This window comes from Macrotis lagotis, chromosome 8 (assembly GCF_037893015.1).
Source record: "Macrotis lagotis isolate mMagLag1 chromosome 8, bilby.v1.9.chrom.fasta, whole genome shotgun sequence".
Lineage (NCBI taxonomy): Eukaryota > Metazoa > Chordata > Mammalia > Peramelemorphia > Peramelidae > Macrotis > Macrotis lagotis.
Genome location: NC_133665.1, coordinates 88,801,645 through 88,822,897, shown reverse-complemented (window position 1 = coordinate 88,822,897; position 21,253 = coordinate 88,801,645). Strand labels below are relative to the sequence as shown.

Here is a 21,253-nt window from a genome sequence, read left to right as displayed (position 1 = left end):
TTGGAGTTACACCCTTCAAAGCTTTTGGGTGAATCTGACTTAATTGGGTTTCCCTCCAAGCTTTCTAAAAGTTGTTTTTCTTTTACTTCTTCCTACAGTTTTACAAATGAATGACTTAAAATATATTTATGAAGTGTCTACAATGCACTTATATTAGGTTCTAGATATGGAAACACAAGTGTGTGAGATAGTGCTAGCCTGTGATAATTATAAACTTTATATAGTTAATATCATAGTTATTGTATGATATTGTGTTTATTCAGTTCAATTCAATAAATATTTTAAAAGTACTTACTATTGCCAGGCACTCTTCTAAGAGCTGGAAATACAGCTTTAAAAAAAAGTCCCTCTTCTCAAGGAGTTAATGTAATAAGGGAAGACAATATACAAAAGAAGATAATATACAAGAGGGCACTTGGTATAACATCATTTTCTTCTACAGAGTCGAAATGAGAGAGAGCAGCAGGTACAAAGCAGAATGAACTAAATCCAATTTCTTCCCTCAATAAAGGAAAGTTTTAGGAGGATTCTGGTGCTCTGCCTTTCAGTCTTCTAATCAGATGGAAGAATAAGGCTGAGAGAATTGGTGTCAAGGTACGGTGATGAAAAGAGAATTTATACTGGGAAAGGTATCTTATTGAAACCAGGAAGATGTTAATAGAAACATAGGACTTTGTATTTTTTTCACCATTAATTATATGTCAGGTGGATATGGTTTATATTTTTTGATTGGATGAACTCTACCCGCTGAAGGAGCTTTGAGTTATTCTCTTACTGTTTGTTTAATGATAGATCTTCCTAGCAATTTATAGTCTACTATTTATGGAAACTCCCCCTACTTGACTGAGACTCAGGTCTAATATTGATAAAAGACCTCAAGATCTTTTCCATCTGGGTTTGATTAGGAATGTTCTAATACATGTGACACTAATTATCTGTTCTCAACTAACCCATCCCTAGAGTATTAATCTTGCCAGCTGAGGTCCAACTTGAAGCATGTTCCCAGACCTAGTCTACACCCTTAGGTTGGAGTGAGTTTTTGATGTGTAGGGACATGTTTATATTATCTGTTTATATTGCTATAGTGTGAATATGCTTTGTTTGCCTGTTTGCTGTGGTACATAACAAATCTCATGACTGTATCATTTTCCTGATTACCAATTTTCTAGAAATTTAGATATTGCCGGATATCACCCAGCCTACGAGGTCAAAGAGGAGACCAGGGTGTAGATGGCATGACTCGAGATAGTCAGGAAGCAACAGTACTTTTTTTTTTTTGCAAGGCAATGGGGTTAAGTAGCTTGCCCAAGGCCACACAGCTAGGTAATTATTAAATGTCTGAGGCCAGATTTGAATCCAGGTACTCCTGACTCCAGGGCTGGTGCTTTATCCACTATGCCACTTCTAATGCACTTATCCATAAGATTTTATAAATTTACATTCTAAATTGATATCTCCCTTTCTTCCCATATCTCTGCTTGTTGAAGGAAATTAATCTGGCTAAGATGGTTTCCAAGAACTTCTTGTTGTGAAAATTTATTTATAATGATGTTGTTCTAATTCAATGCTTATTCTTTTAACCATTTCTCCTTGTGTTAATAGCTTGTTTAAATAGTTCAGGCTGGAGTTATTATAATCATATGTCACATCTTCTCTTTCAAAAATATTTTCTTCTAACTTAGTATTGATTTTTATTTTTGCCATAATAACTCATGGTCTAACTTTAATGTTGTCAGCCTGTCTTGTAGTACATTAGAAACTTGCCTGCTTGGTCATACTGTCTTGGGCAAGATAATAGATAGGAAAAACCTACCAATGAAGGGCTTATTTTTAAGACTTCTTAAGCTCAGCCATCCTTGGCAGTATCACAATTAACAACTGACATCTAGGTCACAGATAGGACTGAAGCACATTGCATAATAAATTGAACAGATGACTTTCTATCATGAATGGAGCAAAGTCCCTTGATCAAAAACTGTGATCTTTGAAGAGTCATTTGGTTGGTACTGAGGAGTCACGTTTGTGTTTGTATTAATGGAGTAGAGCTCTTTTACTTCAAAACTCATTCCTTTCTTGGAAAAGGGTCCAATCCTCCACTGATTTAATAGAACTTAGGGCAAGGGGAAATAAGATATTGTTTCAAGCTTCAGATTCAATGGAAGAGCAAAGGGGTAGACTTGAATTCTAGCTAATAGGAACATGATTTGAAAAGTGACCTCTCAACTCAACTTTGTGTGTGTGTGTGTGTGTGTGTGACAAATAGGGAGGACTTCAATATCAAGGTTTTTCAGTCCTTCTCTTGACTTTTTCTTTCTTTTTTTTTTTTTTTGATGAGCTGGCTGGTTTGTCTCTCTGTCTCTATCTCTCTCAGAACTTTTGCTATTTTAGTATCTTAATTATCTTAATAGTAGTCTGGAAAGATCACTAGTTTTATAGTCAGAAAACCTGGGCTTGAATCCTAGCTCTGATATTTATTGCAAAACAACCCTAGAAGGTAGTGTAGAACCAAAGAAATTTAGTCAGAAGGGACTTTGGTGGCCACCAAACTTTGCTCAAAAGTTCTCAATACAAAATACATAAGTGATCATTTAGGTTTTGCTTAAAACTCTCCAATGATGGGAAACTCACCTTCTCCTAAGACAACTGTTATATTTTTGAATTGCTCAAATTATTAGGAAGTTTTTGTTTTGTTTCTTTTTCCACCAAGGTAGAGAGAAAGAATATCATTAACTTATTTTACAGTTGAGAACAGCGAAGCTCTGACAATTTAAGTAACTTGTCCTTAATTCAATAGTAAAATTAGTCTCAAAAACTCAGATCTTTTGACCCCAGTTCCATCATTACTCACTATATTACACTGCCTTTTTGTTCCTACATCCTCCCTGACACATTTCTGGGGACACAGGAAGGTCTAATAATTGTTTATTTGACTTCACAGAGTTGTTCTGAAAGTAAAATCACTCATTCATCTTAGAACTGGAACCTACATAATTTTTTCCCCTTCAAATTGACTTTAACTTACTTTTCATTACAAATTCTCTGCCTTCCCCTTCTTCTTCTTCTGTACCCATTAAGAAAGTAAGAAAAACAAAGCAAAACATTGCGAATATTTATAGTCATATCTAAAAAAAAAAAGGAAAAGAATATTTGCTTCCATCTGAACTCTAGGTCTACCAGGTAGCATATTTCAAGTCCTCTGGAATAGAGGTTGTTCATTATGTTGATCAGAATTCCAAGTTTTTCACAGCTGATTGTCCTTAAAATACTACTTTTATCTTATAAATTGATCTCCTGGTCCTACTCTCTTTGTTCTGCATCAGTTTATACCTGATTTCCTAGGTTTCTCTGAAATCATCCCTTTCATTATGTCTTACCAGCACCAAGTGATGAGCATTCTCCTTGTTTCCAGTTCTTTGCCACCATGAAAAGAGCTTCTATAAATGTTTTTATACATATTATCATTTTCCTTTTCCTTTGCTCTCTTTGGGGTATATAGATCTAATAGCAGTATTACAGCTGGAATGCCCAGTTTAATAACTTTTGGGGGCATAGTTACAAGTTGTTTTTAAGAATTACTGGACTGGGGGCAGCTAGGTAGCACAGTGAATAGAGAACTGATCTTGGAGGAGGATCCTATTGGATTTATCCCATCATTCTAACCTACAGAATATATTTTTGAATGTTTACTTTGCCATCCAATATGGTAGCTATTCCTCCCGGTTCAGAATCATCCGCAAATTTGACAACTACACTGTCATATAAGCCATTGATAAAAAAAAAAAGCTGATACATGGGACTTATGACAGATCCCAAGATAGTCCTATGGAGATCCTATTCTAAGCTTACATCTTTTCAAAAAAACATTATTTTGTGTATCCAGTTATACAATCAGTTTTGAATCTACTTAATTGTATTACCATGTATCACAATCTCTAATATTTTGTTCACAAGGATACCATATGAAACCTTGTCCAATAGATTCATAACTAGAAGGCTCAAAAAAAGGTCAGAGTCCAACTCCCTTACAGATAAAGAAACTGAGACTAAGTGCCTTGCCAAGGTTAAATAGCTAGCAATTGTCAAGTCCAAGGAACTATCTCTACTGCACCACGCTGCTGGTGATTTGTGGAGATCTATCAATACCCAAGTGGGGGAGAAAAATGGTCAAAATAATTAATAACCAGAGAAAATGCAACATAAAGCAACCCTGAGGTATTTTTACTGCATACACATTAAATTAGCCAAGATGGCAAAAATCAATATTGTAGAACTCACAGGGAGATCAGCATGCTAATTCACTGCTGGTGGAGCTGTGAATTAGTCCACCTGGTCTGAATAACAACTTGGAATTATGCAAGAAATGTTACTAAATTTCATATCTTTCGATCCAGAGAACCTACTGCTGATTTTTTAGGAGATGAATGGCAGCAAGACAAGACTTGCATATAATAAAACTATTTATAGAAGTGCTATTTGTGATAATACAAAGCTAGAAACAAAATAGATGTAGGATGACTGTGGAGTGGCTGAACAAAATGTGGCACAAGAATTCAATGGAATATTACTAGGCTGTAAAGAATACAGATATGAACAGATATGAAGAATGCATAAAAACATGGAAGGAGTTGTATGAAATGATGGAGAATGTATAAAGCAGAGGTAGAAAAGAACCAACCCCCCAAATCAGGAAACATAAAGACATCAGAAGCCAGGTCAAGTGCAGTGAACAATGTTGGTGTTGGACTGTTAAAATTGAAGACACAGCCCTCTGTTTTGTGAACAACCAGTAAACTCAATGTCATTCAATCCAAAAAACATTTTCCAAGTGCCAGTTTTGTGCAATGGACTACTAGATGCTTAGCAATAGCTAGTAGTATTCCTAGATTCCAGGAAAAAAGTAAAAAAAAAATGAGGTAGTCTCTACACGTAATAAATTTACATTCTGAAGGGGGTGGGAATGGGGAACATAACATGTAAAAAATAAATGTCATTAGTACAAAGGAGAAAGCAATATAAACCAGAGAATTCAGGGAACACTTCAGAGAGAAAGCAATCATTTGACCTGAGGCTTAAAGGAAGAAGTAAAGATTTGTGAGACGCAGATACAAGGAGAGAGTACATTCCAAGACATGGGGAATGATTTGTGCATATGCAGAGAGGAAAGAAGTTTAGAGAAATTTAGAGAAGAGATCAGTTTGGCTGAAAACTCATATTGGGGAGTAGTATAAAATAAGGTTGGAAAGGCATATGAAGATCAAATGATGGAGACAAGTTAGAGAGTTTGTATTTTACCCTTGGACAATGGGGGGCCACTGAAGGTTTTCCCAAGACATGGCCACACTTATGGCTTAGGAAGATTATTAGTAAGATTGAAGAAGGGAAAAACTATTAAGTAAAGAAACCAATTAGAAGGTTATTAGAATAATCAGGTAATAGGTAATGAGGGCCTATTTGAATAATGGCAGTGGGTATTTGAATGAAAAGAAGGGGATGGATTTGAGAAAGATTTTGAAAGAAGGACTAACAAGACTTGAAAACTGACTGGATACAGAGAGTAAAGACTAGGGAAGAGTCAATAATTACTTCTTGATCCTAGGTGATAGGGAAGATGGTCATTCATTCAGCTAAAGCCAGATATGGGTACATTGCAAAAGGGAGTTGTCATTTTTGAAGGCGAACATTTATTTATTGAATACTTAATCATAAAGGGCATTTTTTACTTCAAAGTAAATTTTATTTTTAAAAAATAATTGGACTTTACTTAAAAACATAAAAATAGGGTGGCTAGGTGGCACAGTGGATAAAGCACCGGCCCTGGAGTCAGGAGTACCTGGGTTCAAATCCGGTCTCAGACACTTAATGATTACTTAGCTGTGTGGCCTTGGGCAAGCCACTTAACCCCATTTGCCTTGTAAAAAAAAAAACCTAAAAAAAATTTATACCTGGAAAAGGAAATGGATTGTGGTTATAGCAATGTGGGCAGCACAAAAACTATCCTGCCACTGATGAAATGTAAAAATGCCAGGAGACATTCAATATGATGGTAGATCCTTTTTGGAGAATTTACTGGAGGACAAGAAGGATTGGACAGGATGAGGAAGAATGTGGGGGTAGCTAGGTGGTACAGTGGATAGAACTGTGGACCTAGAATTAGGGAAAACCATGTTCAAATGAATGCCCTACTCTGCAGGGTCAGGGAAGAATTGAAGAAAATTGAATAGAGCTTGAATTCTTGGCTAATCCCTTTAGGAATCTTCAAGTTTTAGTTCCAAAGAATTCAGAAGAGGACTGGTGGAGATTCCAAGCTCTTTCTACCTCCTCTGTCCTTCAAACAAGGCAAGGTAATTATCTCCATCAATGAGGAGTTTGCTTTGTAGCCCCATTTGGAGTCTGCTTAGCAGTGGTTTGTCATTTCCTTCTCCAGTTCATTTTATAGATGAAAAAACTGAGGCAAACAGAAATAAATTACTTTCCCAGAAAGTGTCTGAGGTGGGGTTTGAATTCAGAAGAATGAATCTCCCTGATTCCAAGATCAGTACGTTATTCAGTTCATCACCTAGCTACTCCTTACATTCACTTACCCAATAAGAATCATCAGCTATGAGTAATGTCTCTTAAAGTACAACTTAAATACAACCTCCTCTATGAAGTCTTCTTGTTCCCCAGTCTGTAATGGCCAACATTACTCCAATACTTCATAATAGCACTTTGCCTTGCACGTCTCTTAGTACATTTATCATGTGTTCTGCATTCTAGTTATGTTTACCTAGGAGACTCTGAGATCATGAGTGCAGGGACTGGGTCTTGTTGGTAAACATTGTATTTTCAGGATTCTTTGCATAATAACTTTTAAAATGCACAATTAAGGCATAATTTGATTTATGCAAATTAAATGCATATTTTTTTCCAAGAGAAAAATGTATTTTTTTTCAAAGGAACCCAATAGTTCATAGTATCATAGATATAGAGAGGAAGGAAACTTCAGGGTCATCTAATGCAATTCCTTTATTTGGTAGATGAGGACATGGGTGACCCAAGAGATTGAATGACTTAATGTCACATAGGTAGGAAAAAGTAAAGGTTAAAATATGAACACAGGTTTATTTTGACTCATAATCAAGTGGGAGGGGAGAGGCAGCTTGGGGGCAGTTAGAGCAGGAAGACTTGAGTTCAAATACAGCCCCAGACACTTAATACTTAACTGTGTGAACTTGGGCAAGGCATTTAACCCCATTGTCTTGCAAAAACCAAAAAAGAAAAAAAAAGTAAAAAAATCAAGTCCTGTGGCCATTTGCCCTTCAACCTTGCCAGGCTAAAAGTCTCACATGGAGATAAGTATCTGATATCATAATACCTCATGTATTTATCCTATTCCATTAGGTTACATTTAGGTCACAGCCCAGATGGTGCTCTCCTCTGTTGCTAAATGAAGATAAGTTTTTGGAAAACATCAGGGGTCACACACACACACACACACACACACACGACAAATTGGTCTCATTCCTACACAATTCAAAATCCTATAATAAAACCCATGAGCAGAGGCGGATGCTTTAGTATCATGACTGCTTTGACACTAGTGTAGGTGTCAATTATCAATAGCCTTGCTTGTTGATCATATACTTATGTTTCATTCTCCAAAGCTGCCCTCACATCCACCTTACTGCTTTGGCCAGAAATAACCAACCAAAAAAAGTAAACAAACCAAAAAACACACTATAAAACATGATTAATAGGTTTTAGTCAATAGGACACCCACCTGACCTCCTCAAATGAAGATTACAACTGGGCCTTTTAGTTCCACAATAGCTATAAATGTAACAAAGTTCTATGAACATGTCAAATATCTCTGGCCTTGGGCTAAGCCCCATCAGTTTAGTTTGAAAGACTAAGTCATGGTAGGCACATTAAACGTAATAGAAATCATCATCTGACATCTAAAAGGCCAAGAATCCTAGTCTCAAGCAAAAAGTTTACAATTCCCAGCTAAAGATGAAAGTTTCCAGGTCATATGTCCATCCATTTATAAAATTAAATTCCATTTCAACTTGGCACTTCAGATGCTACTGTTGAATTAAATGTCTTCCCTAAATCTCTAATGGGATACTGATGGTTTTCAAGTTTATTTCTTCATCAACATGATGAAGAGATTGTCTTAAGTACTTTCTGGCTTTACTATTCTCAAGCCTATAGACCTCATAGGATTTTAGAGCTGGAAGGGACCAATCATCTTGCCCCAAACTCTATCTTTCCTCTTAAGCTCTCCCCTCCCCACCATCTTATCTTCCCAACCCCTCAAGCTCACAACCTAGGGATCATTCTGGACTTCTCATCACCTTTCATATGCCATATCCAAATTGTTGCCTGATTTCTAGATTTCACCTTTGCAATCTCTTTCAAATATATTCCTCTCTGATCTTGTCACCCCTCTGGTATAGACCCTCACAACCTCTCACCTGGTATACTGAAATAGCCAACTAGTGGGTCTGCATGCTTCAAATCTCATCCCACTCCAGTCCATCCTCCATACATCCACTAATGCAATTCTTCTTCCCAACTCCAATTGTATTTAGGATCAAATACAAAATTCTCTCTTTGATGCTCAAAACCCTTCATAATGTAGCCCTCTTCCCTTTCCACTATTTTTGCACCTTCCTGTCATATATTCTTAAATCCAAGAACAGTGGCTTCTATGTTCCTGGAACAAGATATTCTATCTTTACTTCAGGTGTTTTCTTTAGCTGTCTTCTCTGCCTGGAATGTTCTTTATTCATCTCTCCCTGCAGGCTTCCTTTAAGACTCACTTAAATTCCCACCTGACTGACAACCCTAGGAGGAAGTTGCTATCATTATACTCATTTGGCAGATGAAGAAACTGAGGTTGAGATATGTTAAGGGATTTACCCAGGGTCACACAGCTAGTAAGCCTTAAGTAGGATTTAAATTAAAACCTAATTCTGAAGTCCAGCTTTCTGTGCACTCAACCACCTGCAGTAACGACATCTATTTAAGGTTTATTAAGTGCTTTTACATACATTGCTTCATTTGATTCCCACATTTCCAAGAGAAATAGCTCAGTACATGTTATTTACTAGTCTCTAAGTCAGGATTCAAAATCAGGTCTTCCTGGGGTGCCATGATACAATAGAATACAGGGTTTGGAGTTGGTATAAATCCTAATCCTACCCTTTATGACCAAGATGCCCTTAGTCATTTTATCTTATCTCAGCTCCTTAATTTGTAAAATGAGGAATTGGAATCAGGTGACTTCTAAGATTGTTTTCAAGATCTAAATCTGTGAATTGTGATTTCAAATAAAGCAAAATCACCCTTCCAAAACTTGATGACCATCATCTCTAGAAGTCTTCGTCAGACTCAACATTCCCAGTCTTTTCAATCTTCATGTGACATCATTTGGGTCCACCCAAAGCTTGTTTTGGTTTCCCCAAATTAAACTGAGTTACCTGCTGACATATATCTCAAACTGCCCGAGGTTCAGTTGACTCTTTGCAACTCCAAGTGATGTTTTATTGGCAAAGATATTGGAATACTTTGCCATTTCCTTCTCCGGGTCATTTGAAAGATAAACTGGTTAAATTACTTGCCCAGTGTCACACAGTAAGTCTGAGACCAGAATTGAACTAATGTCCTCTTTCCAGATCTGGTGCTCTATTTTTTGGGTCACCTGGCTGTTCCTACCTACTACTGCCTTTGTGAAATATTCTTATGTCATTCTTTGAACTCTATATAACCTCACAAAGACTCATGGAGGGACTCACACCTTTTTTCCTAGTTCTCTCCCTACCAAATGACCTAATAATTTTTCTAAAACTATTTCAATTTTTGAGGATTGTTCTCATGACTAGAAGACACTGTTCAGCTTATCCACCCTTTTCTTAAAATGTATACAGAATTGTACACAATATAGATACCAGACCGAGAGAGTGCTCACTGGTCTCTATTAGCAAACTCTACAATGTCTTGGGCCTTAACGCAATCAACACAATGGTATCTATAAATGCAAGCATCTGAAACACTTCATGGTTTACAAGAAATACTTTCTCAACCTGGACTCTGCATTGGTTCTCCTCCATCACAGTTTTAAATGCTTTTGTTGAACATTAATATCCCTGTTTTAGGTCTAGGTTGATGATTATTATCAAAGGATTTTTGAACAGGGTTAGTTTTAGTGCTATACTTGCAAAGGAATCCTTAATATTCTTGACAAAAGAATAGAAGAAACCTTGTTTATGCAATCATAAAAACAAGGAGGAACTCTAAAGAGAATCAGGAACAAATAGTATCAAAGAACTGTATAAAATAAAAGAGAAGATTAACTCATCCCACAGCAAGATCAATGAGATGAAAATGGAGGGACAATGAATAGTTCATGTGTCCCACTGATAGTCTTGGGAGATTGGGAAAAAGAAAAGAAATCTCTATCATGTTGAACTTAAGGGGGAGGACATGAACAAAAGATACACAGGATGGGAAGAGAAAGATTGGGGTTTGATCTTAGTTATTTAAGAGTAAACTTTCAAATCTAAGCTCTATTTAAGAGTAGGAATAAATTACCTGTCCTATAGCTGATTCTAATTATACACTGAGTACTTCTTTACTTCCTCACGTTTGGGAAAATAGCCTTTAACTATGCCTAAGTTAAAAGTACATTTCAGGGCAGCTAGGTGACACAGCATTTAGAGCCTGGCCCTGGAGTCAGGTACAAATCTGGCCTCAGACACTTAATGATTGCCTAGCTGTGTGATCTTGGACAACCCTATTACCTTAAATAAATTTTAAAGTACATTTATGATGGGAATTAAGATGGGAATTTGATGAATTTCAGTGTGAGAACAAGAAGCCCATAGCTCCCTCCCCGTTTCCTTAAAGGTTAAGACCTCCAGACTACATTTATCCAGACCTTGTTTGGGGGACAGAATAGATAGAGATTAGTCTTGATAGCCTACACCCCATGAGCCTAATAGTGGTTCTCAGTGTTAGTATATTACATGATGAAGGACCTATTATAGTAGAGGTTAAGGCAGAGTATAAATACGGAGTGTAAAAACTGAGCAAATCATACTCTCAACAGATTTGGCTCAAAGAGAGAATGATACATTCCCAATTGAGTTTAGAAAAGTTATCCTATCCTACAAGGAAGTAGGTGAAGAGGAATTAGGGGAAAGGAGTAAGTTAAGGAAAGTACAAATGGGAGAAGATAGGAGGGAAAGAAAAAATTTTTGCACAAATAAAACCAATGCAACAAAGATAAGAAGGAATGCAGAAAATTGAGAAACAATTTTCAGAGCTAGTGTTTTCATAATAAATAATTAGCAGATTGACTTTGGAAAAACCTAGAAAGACTTGCGTAATATGCTGAGTGAAGTGAGTAAAACCAAGAGTATATTGTATGAAGTACAGCAACATTGTGAGATGATCACTATGATGGACTCAACTCCTCACAGAAGTTCAATGATCAAGGACAATTCTAAGACTTGTGATGGAAAATGCCATCCATGTCCAGACAAAAAAATTAGGGAGGTTGAATACAGAATAAAGCATACTATGTTCACCTTTTATGTTGTCTATATTTATACTTTTGTGTTTCTCTCTCATGATCTTTTTTCCCTTTAGTTCTAATCTTTCTTTCACAACAGGCCTAATAAGAAAATGCTAAATATGATTGTACATGTACTATCTATATCAGATTGTTTGCTACCATGGGGAGGGAGGAGGGAAGAAAGGGTGGTAGGAAATGTGGAACTCAAAAGCTTGCAAAAAGATGAATACTGAAAACTATCATTGCATGAAATAGGAAAAAAGTAAAAGTTTTGTTTAAAAAAAAAACTATTATATGAGACTGCATTAGAGAATGGATTTATCTAGTGTGAATAGTTAATGAACCTAAGAAAGCCAGACATTGGTCTAGGCCATGAGGGCCATAGCTGCATGTGGAGGTAGAAAAAATGATTAGATCATTTAGAGCAAAATCAAAAACTATTTTCATTTCTTATTAGCTCATGATGAAGAATCAAAAGAATAGAAAACTGAATCGTCTTTAATGTCACATGAATGCCAACCATATATTCAGAAATAATAATATAATAAACTTTGGAAGAGATACATAGTAATGCAAATGGCAAGCTGTCTTTCAGTGTCAATACTTACAGACACCCTGTTTTCTAGAGCTAAGGTCCAGCAAGCAGCTCTAACTTTAACTTGCCAACACAATAATCCTTTGGCTAACCCTCTGGATGATCTCAGTGAAATCCTGGATTTGGGATTTATGATTTCCCTATTTCCCAGGGGGATCCTGATCTGAGAGCTGGAGTAGCAGCTGACATGCTGCAGTAGAATGTGATCAAATCTCCTCATGCCAGGGCAATCCATGCACTTGTAATTATTGGATGGACCAAATTAGGTTCTGCACTCCTGTTTCTACCACACTAACTGTGGTCATGCATCCCCCACTGAACAATCCCTGCACTTGTAATTACTGACTGAACCAAACAAGTTATTACACTCCTATTTCCACCACACTAGTCAACTTTTCTAGTAACTTCAATATTGTTCCCACAGGACTTAAGAACACTTGTCATGTCCCCCAAATGCCTGTATGAATAGGCTTGCTGTGGGAACTTTATCCAAGACCCAAGAACGACTGCATTGGATCCTACCTATTTGTAGTCTAGCCTACATTGGTTGGTTTTAGCCACCCACGTCTAAGAGACAGGTTCCAATCTGGTTAACAAGAGTTAATTTGAATAAATGATTGAAAGAATTTGTGTGTATGTACATTTATTTCATTAATTTTGTTGTAGTTTTTTTAAAGGCAAGAGCAGTCAAGTTCTAAGCCTAAATTTCTAGTCAGGGGCCTCCTAATATCTGCCAAAAGTATTAGTAATTTTTACTAGGTGGCACAATGGATAGAGCACCAGTCCTAGGGTCAGGAAAATGCAAGTTCAAATCCTGACTCAGACACTTAATAGCAAGTCACTTAAACCCATTGCCTTGCAAAACCCCAAAACAACCAAAAATAATACAAAAAGCACTAGCAATTTTAAAATAATATTGCAAAGATTTGATCCACGGAGTCAGTTTGGAAAGGCATGTGTAGGCAATTACGTAACTCTTCTCTAAAAAGACATAACTTTGGGGAGGCTAGGTGGCACAGTGGATAGAGCACCAGCCATGGAGTCAGGAGTATCTGAGTTCAAATCTAGCCTCAGACACTTAATAATTACCTAGTTGTGTGGCCTTGGGCAAGCCACTTAACCCCACTGCCTTGCAAAAACTTAGTTATCACATTCCATCCTGTCTTTTCTAGCAGACTTTTCCTTTTATCATGCCTACTCTCACTATTCAGTTGCTTATCTCCTGGCTACTTCCCTACTGCCCAAATGCTTCTGTATTTCCTTTACTTGATTTTCATCCAGATCATACTTGCTAATTGTAGGGTTCCCCAAGCTTCTATCCTGAGGGAAGGCCCCAGTATTCTCCACTCATATGGTGATCTTAACTCCAAGGTTTCTTTGATAATTCTTAGGCAGATAACTCTCAGAAACCCATCTCCAACTTCCTAGCAACCATTTCAAATAGTCTCTCCTCTAGATACCTTAAACTCAATATGCCAAATTCATTTTTTACTTTTGTTAACTTATATACCTGCTATTTAGGTACAATCACCTTCCAGTCACTCAGGCTTCAAATCACTTTCACACATACCTCCATCCCCCAATTATCCATCAATTTCTCCCTTAATATCTTTTCTCAAATACACCTTCTCTCCTCTGACACTACTTACTACTGCTGTCAGAGATCTAATGCAAAGGCCTGACCTTGCTAGCCCCCCAGCTCCCAATTCAATAAACTCTAGAGGCTCCCTATTATATCCAGTATCAAATATAAAACCCTGTAACTTTTAATGTGTTTTATAATTTGGCCTCTTTCATTTTAAATGGAACCATTTTTATTTTTGCTTTTCTTTCCATTTACAGAGGAACTCGTACATAATAGGCACATAATAAAGGCATTGCAAACTTATGTAACACTACGTGAATATTAGCCATCACTGTGAGTGAGCCTTGAAGCAGAGTTGACCAACCCAAGAATGGAAATTGCCAATTTTAAAACAGTACTCACACATCTATGACTAGTCAAATCTCCAGGGCTCCTTAGTCATCAGGTGCATATGCCTTACCTCCTTTCCTCTACCAACTCAGGGACTGATAAAGCAAATCAATTTTATCAGAGAACTTATGGCCCCATCACAGGCATTTAAGTTGCTCCCTGACCACCAATCCCCATCCTCATGTCAGTCCCTAATTTCACTGTCTTGCTTAGTTTCCATTCTTTTATCCAAACTGACCTTCCTAATAGACATATACCTGACCTCTGAAAATTATTTTGTATACACTTTATTGTCCATGATTGCTACTTTTAGTGAATAAATGCCTTACCTTGCCAAGGCCAGCTTTTCTGTATGCACTGTGCCCTTGATCTCAAACTCTGCCATAGTTTCCAATACAGTCACATTTCTTAATTTTCACTTTCATTATCTACAAACATGTCCTTGATGGATGATGTCCTAACATAAAAAAAAAGAACTCACTAGATTCTACCAGACCCAGCTTTAGTGACATGATCTCTCCTTGGCTAAACTTGGAAAAAGTTATCTGTCTTCATTAGGTGCTGTTCCTTCCCCTTCTCTTTTATAAACCTTTTAAAAACCTAGCTTTAAACCTCATTCAACTGAAACTACCTTCCAAAATTACCACTGATGATCTAGGTGGCACAGTGGATACAATGATGGAGCTAGAGTTAAGCAGATTTAATTCAAATGTGACCTCAGATACTAGCTGTGTGACCCTGGGCAAGTCCCTTAATCCCACTAGCTCCATTTTCCTCACCTGTAGAATGAGCTGGAGAATTGTCAAGAAAATTCCAACCCAGTTCACTAACAGTGGACACAAATCAAATAACCCCAAAACAAAAATGTAAACAGCCAAATCTGTCTAATATCAATACTCATTTCGACCTCTCTGCAGCACTTAACAGTTCTGATCTTATGGATATTCCCCCTCTGAATTTTCATGACACTGTTTTTCCTGCTTCTCCTGTCTCATTAACTCCCCAGCATCCCTTGTGGGCACTTTATCCAGGTCATCCCCACTCTAACTATTCCAGTATTCATCTCTCTTCTAGGCAGTTTTAAATCATAAGTCCTGAAAAAGGAAATATAACCCAAAAGGCATCTCAAACTCAGTGTATGTCCAAAACAGAATTATCTTCCTAAACCACCCCCTTCAGAACTTTCCAAGTACTGCCTGATACCATGCTAATAGATATCCAGATTCCCAATTGATTTTCCACGCAACATATTCAACATTACCAAATCTTTTTCTCATGTCTTCATTTTACTGCTTTTATTTTTAAAAATACTCTACACATTTTTACATGGGCTCAACCCAGCAACATAAGAATACTTATTGGTCCTCACACAAACACATGACACTTCATCTCCTATACTGATCCCCAAACTTATAAGGCTCTCTCTCTTCACTTCACCTCATTTCCCTTTCTACAATTCCCTTGGAAAAGGTCACTTTCAGCCAGATATCCTCCTTTCTGAGATGACCTTATTTATTCTGTATGTATTTAATATCCATTTACATCTCTTCCATTAGAATTTAATCTCTCTGATAGTAGGGACAGGCTTCTTTCATTTGCATCATCAGTGCTTAACCTTGAGGAAGTAAGCATCAAAATGCTTTTCAATTCCTTCCAATAAAATGCAAGTTCACAGAAGGCAAAGAATGCGCTTTTGACTAGTACTTAGTTCCTGGCATCATCTTCACAGCATGAATGAAAAAGTAATTTAAATATTAATTATGTGACAAGGCATAAAACAGTTAAATGCTGGTCTCAGATCAGGAAGGCAAGGCTAGTGAGAAGCTGGTTGGAGAACTGGGAGGGTCATTTAAAAAATGCGTGTTGGATTAGACTATTAGTTAAAAACATGCATGTTCAATCTAACTTAAATTTGAAACCCATCTAAATGGCTTATGTCCTTCATTATAAAGTGAATTTAAAACAGCAGGAAGTATCTTTTCTATTATTGGAGTTTCAGAAAATGCTTTTTTTTATCCACTGAGATCAGCTATATCGTACAAAAGGGTTAATTTAAAAAAATGAAGTCAAAATATTTTCTGCTCCTAGTAGCTACCCATTCCACAACTTCAGGCATACGGTTTCTTTTTATTCATCCCAGAGTTCAGGGAATGTGTGTGGGGTCTACATTGATCTACCTTCTGTACCCACACACATTCCCCCTCTTCCATCTCAGTATCTATGTACAAGCTGCCCTACATACTCAGAAATGCACTTGTATCCATCCTCATTTCATCATTGTAGAATTAATGCCTCTACTTCAAAATTGAAGTTAAAGTGAACTTTGAAAATAAGAGTATACAAGGGTATACATGTCTTTGTGGTCTTCATTGACCCTCTGTCAGAAAACAGAAAAAGTATATGTGTATGTATGTGTGTGTGTGTGTGTATATATATATAAGTTAAGCGGGAAGACAAAATGCATTAAATAGTTTGGTGCTGTGCTTTTGATTTCATTGAGACCATTTCCAGCTTTTGCAGGCTGATGATTAAGCCTTTGTCAAATATTTCAACCTTTGGGAATAAGAGAAAAGGGATTTTAGAGAACTGACAAAAAGTAGTCTGGTTTGTTCTACTAGGAATTATAAACTTGCTTAATAATTCATTTTATTTTTTTGAGAAACTATGCATATAAGTCATAGAAATTTGAACACAGAAAGCTCAAGGAATAATAGATTTTTGGTTTGTTTTTAAATCAGAATAACAGAATTATTAAAGGATTTTAGAGGTGATTTAGTCTAGCTTTAAACTGAATACTATTCAACAAGTAGTCTCTAAAGTCTTTCCTGAAAATGGAATCTTCTGCTACAGGAAGCAGCCTCTATTATTTCACTTTGGCATAGGTGGGATCTCAAAGGCACTTCAAAGTTGATATTGATTCATTAATGAATACTCAGTTATTCAACCAGTTCTTAATCCATCTAATACTATAAATTTATCCCACCTCTCTCTACATTTCACAAGACTATCATAAGATATTTTATCAGTTAAGTACTTGTATGTGCATAGTTGTTAAAGCTCCTTTATCATTAACAATTAATTTGCTTGGAGAGAACTATTCGTTAATCATGACTATATCTAATGGAGTTTCCAAACTTAACTATTAGTAGTGATTATGAAGTTAAAAACCCATCTTAATTCTTTGAAGCTCTTAACTCAAGTAATTATAGAACATTAAAACTAAAGGAATTTTTCCATTTCAATTCCAATTCATAGCTTAAAATCATTTTCTATTATCTTTCTGATGTGGTTAACATTATGATGAAAAGAACAATACCGGGAATAAATAGAACAATGACGATTTGCTCCCATTCTATCCTTCTTCATCAGGTAATCTATTCCAAATATAGTTTTATTCACCTATGTAATAAAACACAAATTCTTAATGACAATGGACCTGAATTTCAGTTTTCTTCATTCTTTTAAACATATTAAGATGAGTATGGTTGGGATAGGATTAGACCAACTTTGATTAATACACTCGCCAGTTTGTTATACTAGGAAACCATCATGATAAATATTTACATTTTCAAATAGACATTTAAAAATTAAATTACATAGCATTGTGGGAAAAAAATCATAGTTCGTTTATTTTCATAGGAGACAGAAGGTAACGAGTGCATGACATAGAAGCTCAAAAAAGCATCATCATCAAGCTGTGCTAAGGATATTGCAAGAGATTACTTCAGGGAAAAATCTGTGCAAACTTCATCTTCCTACTCAGCATCACAGAGTCAAAATAAATTCAAAATTAGTTCTTTAAATAGTTAAGCTCATGTTAGGTCAAAATATCTTTGAGAAACAAGAGTGTAGATGCCTGCCCTCTCTTAGGATCAATTACCAAGATTTACAAAGGGAAACAAAAAAGTGTAAAACAAAACAAAAGAAAGCCAACACTGCTATCAAGATTTTTCTTTTAATATGCCATGAGTTACCTTGATTGTTTGTCTATTTTCCAAAGTTTTATATCTTACCAGCTTCCATTTTCCAACCCTCCCAATAGGTTTTGTCCTTTTTGTTCTAATGGAAGAAAAGTTGCTGGAGACAGTTCTATGCACTTTTGTTTTAAAAGAAAGCAATACAATGCCAGTGGCATGAATTGGCCATATAATCCCATATGAGAAGGGGGGGGGTGAGTATACAAGCATCAGAAAACTAGTTTTGAAATATTTCCTTCAATGTATATTGGATCAGCTTTTTAATCAGTAAAAAAAAAGGTAGTAGTTGGAACTCAAAACATTTCTGCTGAGGGGAGGGGAGAGAGAAGGGAGAGTGAATGCTACATTTCTCCATTGGCCCCAAAAGTGCTCAGTTCACAATGGGATACATCAAAAGCAAACATGCAATGGTTATTTTAAAACTTTTACTACAATATAACATTGAAGTAAACAGTAATTAGGTTCCTACCATTTTTTTCACCAAAAGAAAAAAAAAATCATCAACAGGAAAATAACTTTGCCTGTATGTGTACAGCTTCTTAAATCATGTTAGAAGGGGTCTCACATTCAATGATCAAGGAATTTTAAAATAGCAGTAATGATTTTCATCAGAAAGGATTTCTCCCTGCCCCCAGCAATTAACATGAAAGAATGGGCTTTCTTACACTAATTCCATACATATTTGAAGCAGCAAAAATAACCACCTATAATTTGGCATTTATGTTTACAGTTGCTCCAAAAAATCTTTTGAATTTCACAAAGCCATTATCCAGTGTTGCCATGAAATAGAGATTGTAGATTCTAGGTAGCAAAGGCTCTCTCCAAAACCAATGTTAAGTCAAAAGAAACAAGAAGCAGGGCATTACACTAAATTTCTGGATCTAGTACACTAAAAAGAGTGAAAACCTAGGAAAAGTTACCTACAGTTTTATAGAAGGAACTAAATACCTGCAAAAGCTGATTTTTGGTTGTATAGTATTTTACACTGTGTGGATTTTTTTTGCATCTGCCAATTTAAAGCAGACATGCACTGTATTTATTCCTGCCCTATTTCCTATATCCCCTCCCACCCCACCCCCAACCACCTACTACCTTATACCAAGTATTATGGATATGAGCCCAAATCATCCCAGACAATCCAGTGAACAAAGTTAGTGTAATGCACTGGTGTGAAGTATGAGATTAAAAAAAAAAAAGTTCCTTTCAATCTTCATCAAAGTTCTGCTGTAGAAGAAAATTGGCCGCCAAATTTTCATTCTTCTCACAAGCAAAATAAGCCTGTATCACAAGTCCTTCAGGGAATCCTAATGCCTTTAACTGGAAAGAGAAAAAATATACTTAGAAATGAAGCACATGAATAAAAGTATAAATTGCAATTGCACAAATTCAACTGCAATGGATCTTATCATTACCAAATCATCATCCATCAATAAATAATGTGCTTGACGAACAACACCTGAAACATTTTAAGCCTTAATAATTCAATACAATGATTAATCACCTGAACTAGAAGCTACCTACCCAGGGCAGCCCTAAGAACAGATATTGTGAATCAGGACACTGGGTGAAGTAAATAGGTGTGTGAATTAATCTCCACATCTCCACAACATTAACCAGGTTTGCAGTAAGCAACAAGTTTTAGGTACAGACCCAGAGCAGTTTGGTTTAACTTTTATCCCATTGATTTCAGACCCAGTTCAAGGAACTTTAGGCAAGAAGAGTATAACAATATGGAGCTCATGAGACCTGAGGGATATGTTTCATGATTGCTTTGTAACTTTCTTGCCAGTGGACAATATTCAGATCCCCCCCCAGGCCTATTTTTATTAAATCGTTTAGAGAACTGCTTATACCTGAGAGTAGTAGAATATAAAAATCACTGTTTGTATGAATATTAGTGCTGAGTTATCCATTATTTAAGACATGAATAGCAAAAATGGCAATAAATTACCTGGTTTTTTAATACTCCCTCAAAAACAAATAAGGGCAGAAGAACACACCTGTAACTTTTATGAATCTTTGAAAGAATCAGATTGCAGAAAACCAAATTAGGTCCTTTTTGTTGAACTGCTATCATGAGAACAATTTTGAACAAAGAATATTTTCCTCAAAAAAAAAGCTTGCAGCATGAATTAATCATTTTTAATGAAAATAAATCTTTCATGTTTCACAGCTGATGACATAAGCTTTACAAAATAGCCTGAAAAATATACCTTTAATACCAAAAATAGTTACAAAGTTATTAGATTCATCACTGACAATACAGAACTACAAACAAAGCTGGTATAGGATGGTATGGCAGAATGAACACTGATTTGAAATTAGAACATATGGGTTCACATCATAGTTCTACTAATGACTATCTGTGTGGTCTTGTCTTGGAAGCAATCAATTAGTCAGTTAGTGGATAAGAACTGAAGTGATATTTAAATGTTTATTTTGTGCCAGGCACTATGCTAATGAAGAGATACAAAGAAAGGAGGAAGCATAGTTCCTTCTCTCAAAGAGTTCAAATTCTAACCAGGGATATAATATACAAAGAACTATGCACACACAGGACACAGAAGTGGAAGGGAAGAGGTGGGGAATCACAGATTTGAAGCATTTAATGTATTGTCAGTCTAGGATGAAGTTATTTAAGACCAAAGCTTCAGAAATGGAAAGGAGCTCAGAGGTATTCAGTCCAACCCCTTGTTTTAAAGAGGAACAAGCAAATTCATTTGTTACGAGGACAGCTTGTTGGGGGGGGGTGGGGTAGAGATATACTCAGGAATGAAGTGAAATAAACATTAAAGCATATCAATAAAAACAAAATGTGTTAAACATCTCCCTTTGAATGTCTATGCCATTAATGTTTAGTAACCCCCCCCCTTTAAAATTCTGCATTATCCAAATAAAACTTTCAAATTAATTGGATCTATTTTCACACTAGGCAACTGCCTAATATAGGTGGCACAGTGGATTGGATAGACTGCTGGGACCAAAGTCAGGAAGACTCATCTTCTGAGTTCAAATCTGGCTTCAGACACCAGCTGTGTAACCCTGAGCAAATCAATTAACCCTTTTTGCCTCAGTTTCCTCATCTATAAAATGAACTAGAGAAGAAAATGGCAAACTATTCCAGTATCCCTGCAAAGAAAACCTCA

General features: G+C 36.3%; 1 protein-coding gene across 2 annotated transcripts in view; it reads right to left on the bottom strand.

Annotated features, from left to right (window-relative positions):
* Positions 1–672: 672 nt before the first annotated feature.
* LOC141495827 (UV excision repair protein RAD23 homolog B-like) overlaps positions 673–21,253 on the bottom strand; it is a 104,870-nt gene continuing 84,289 nt past the window's right edge. For both annotated transcript variants that reach the window (XM_074197600.1, XM_074197601.1), the window contains exon 10: positions 673–19,424. In XM_074197600.1, coding sequence (XP_074053701.1) covers positions 19,311–19,424 — 114 coding nt within the window. In that variant the 3' untranslated portion in view covers positions 673–19,310. The remainder of the gene's footprint in view (positions 19,425–21,253) is intronic.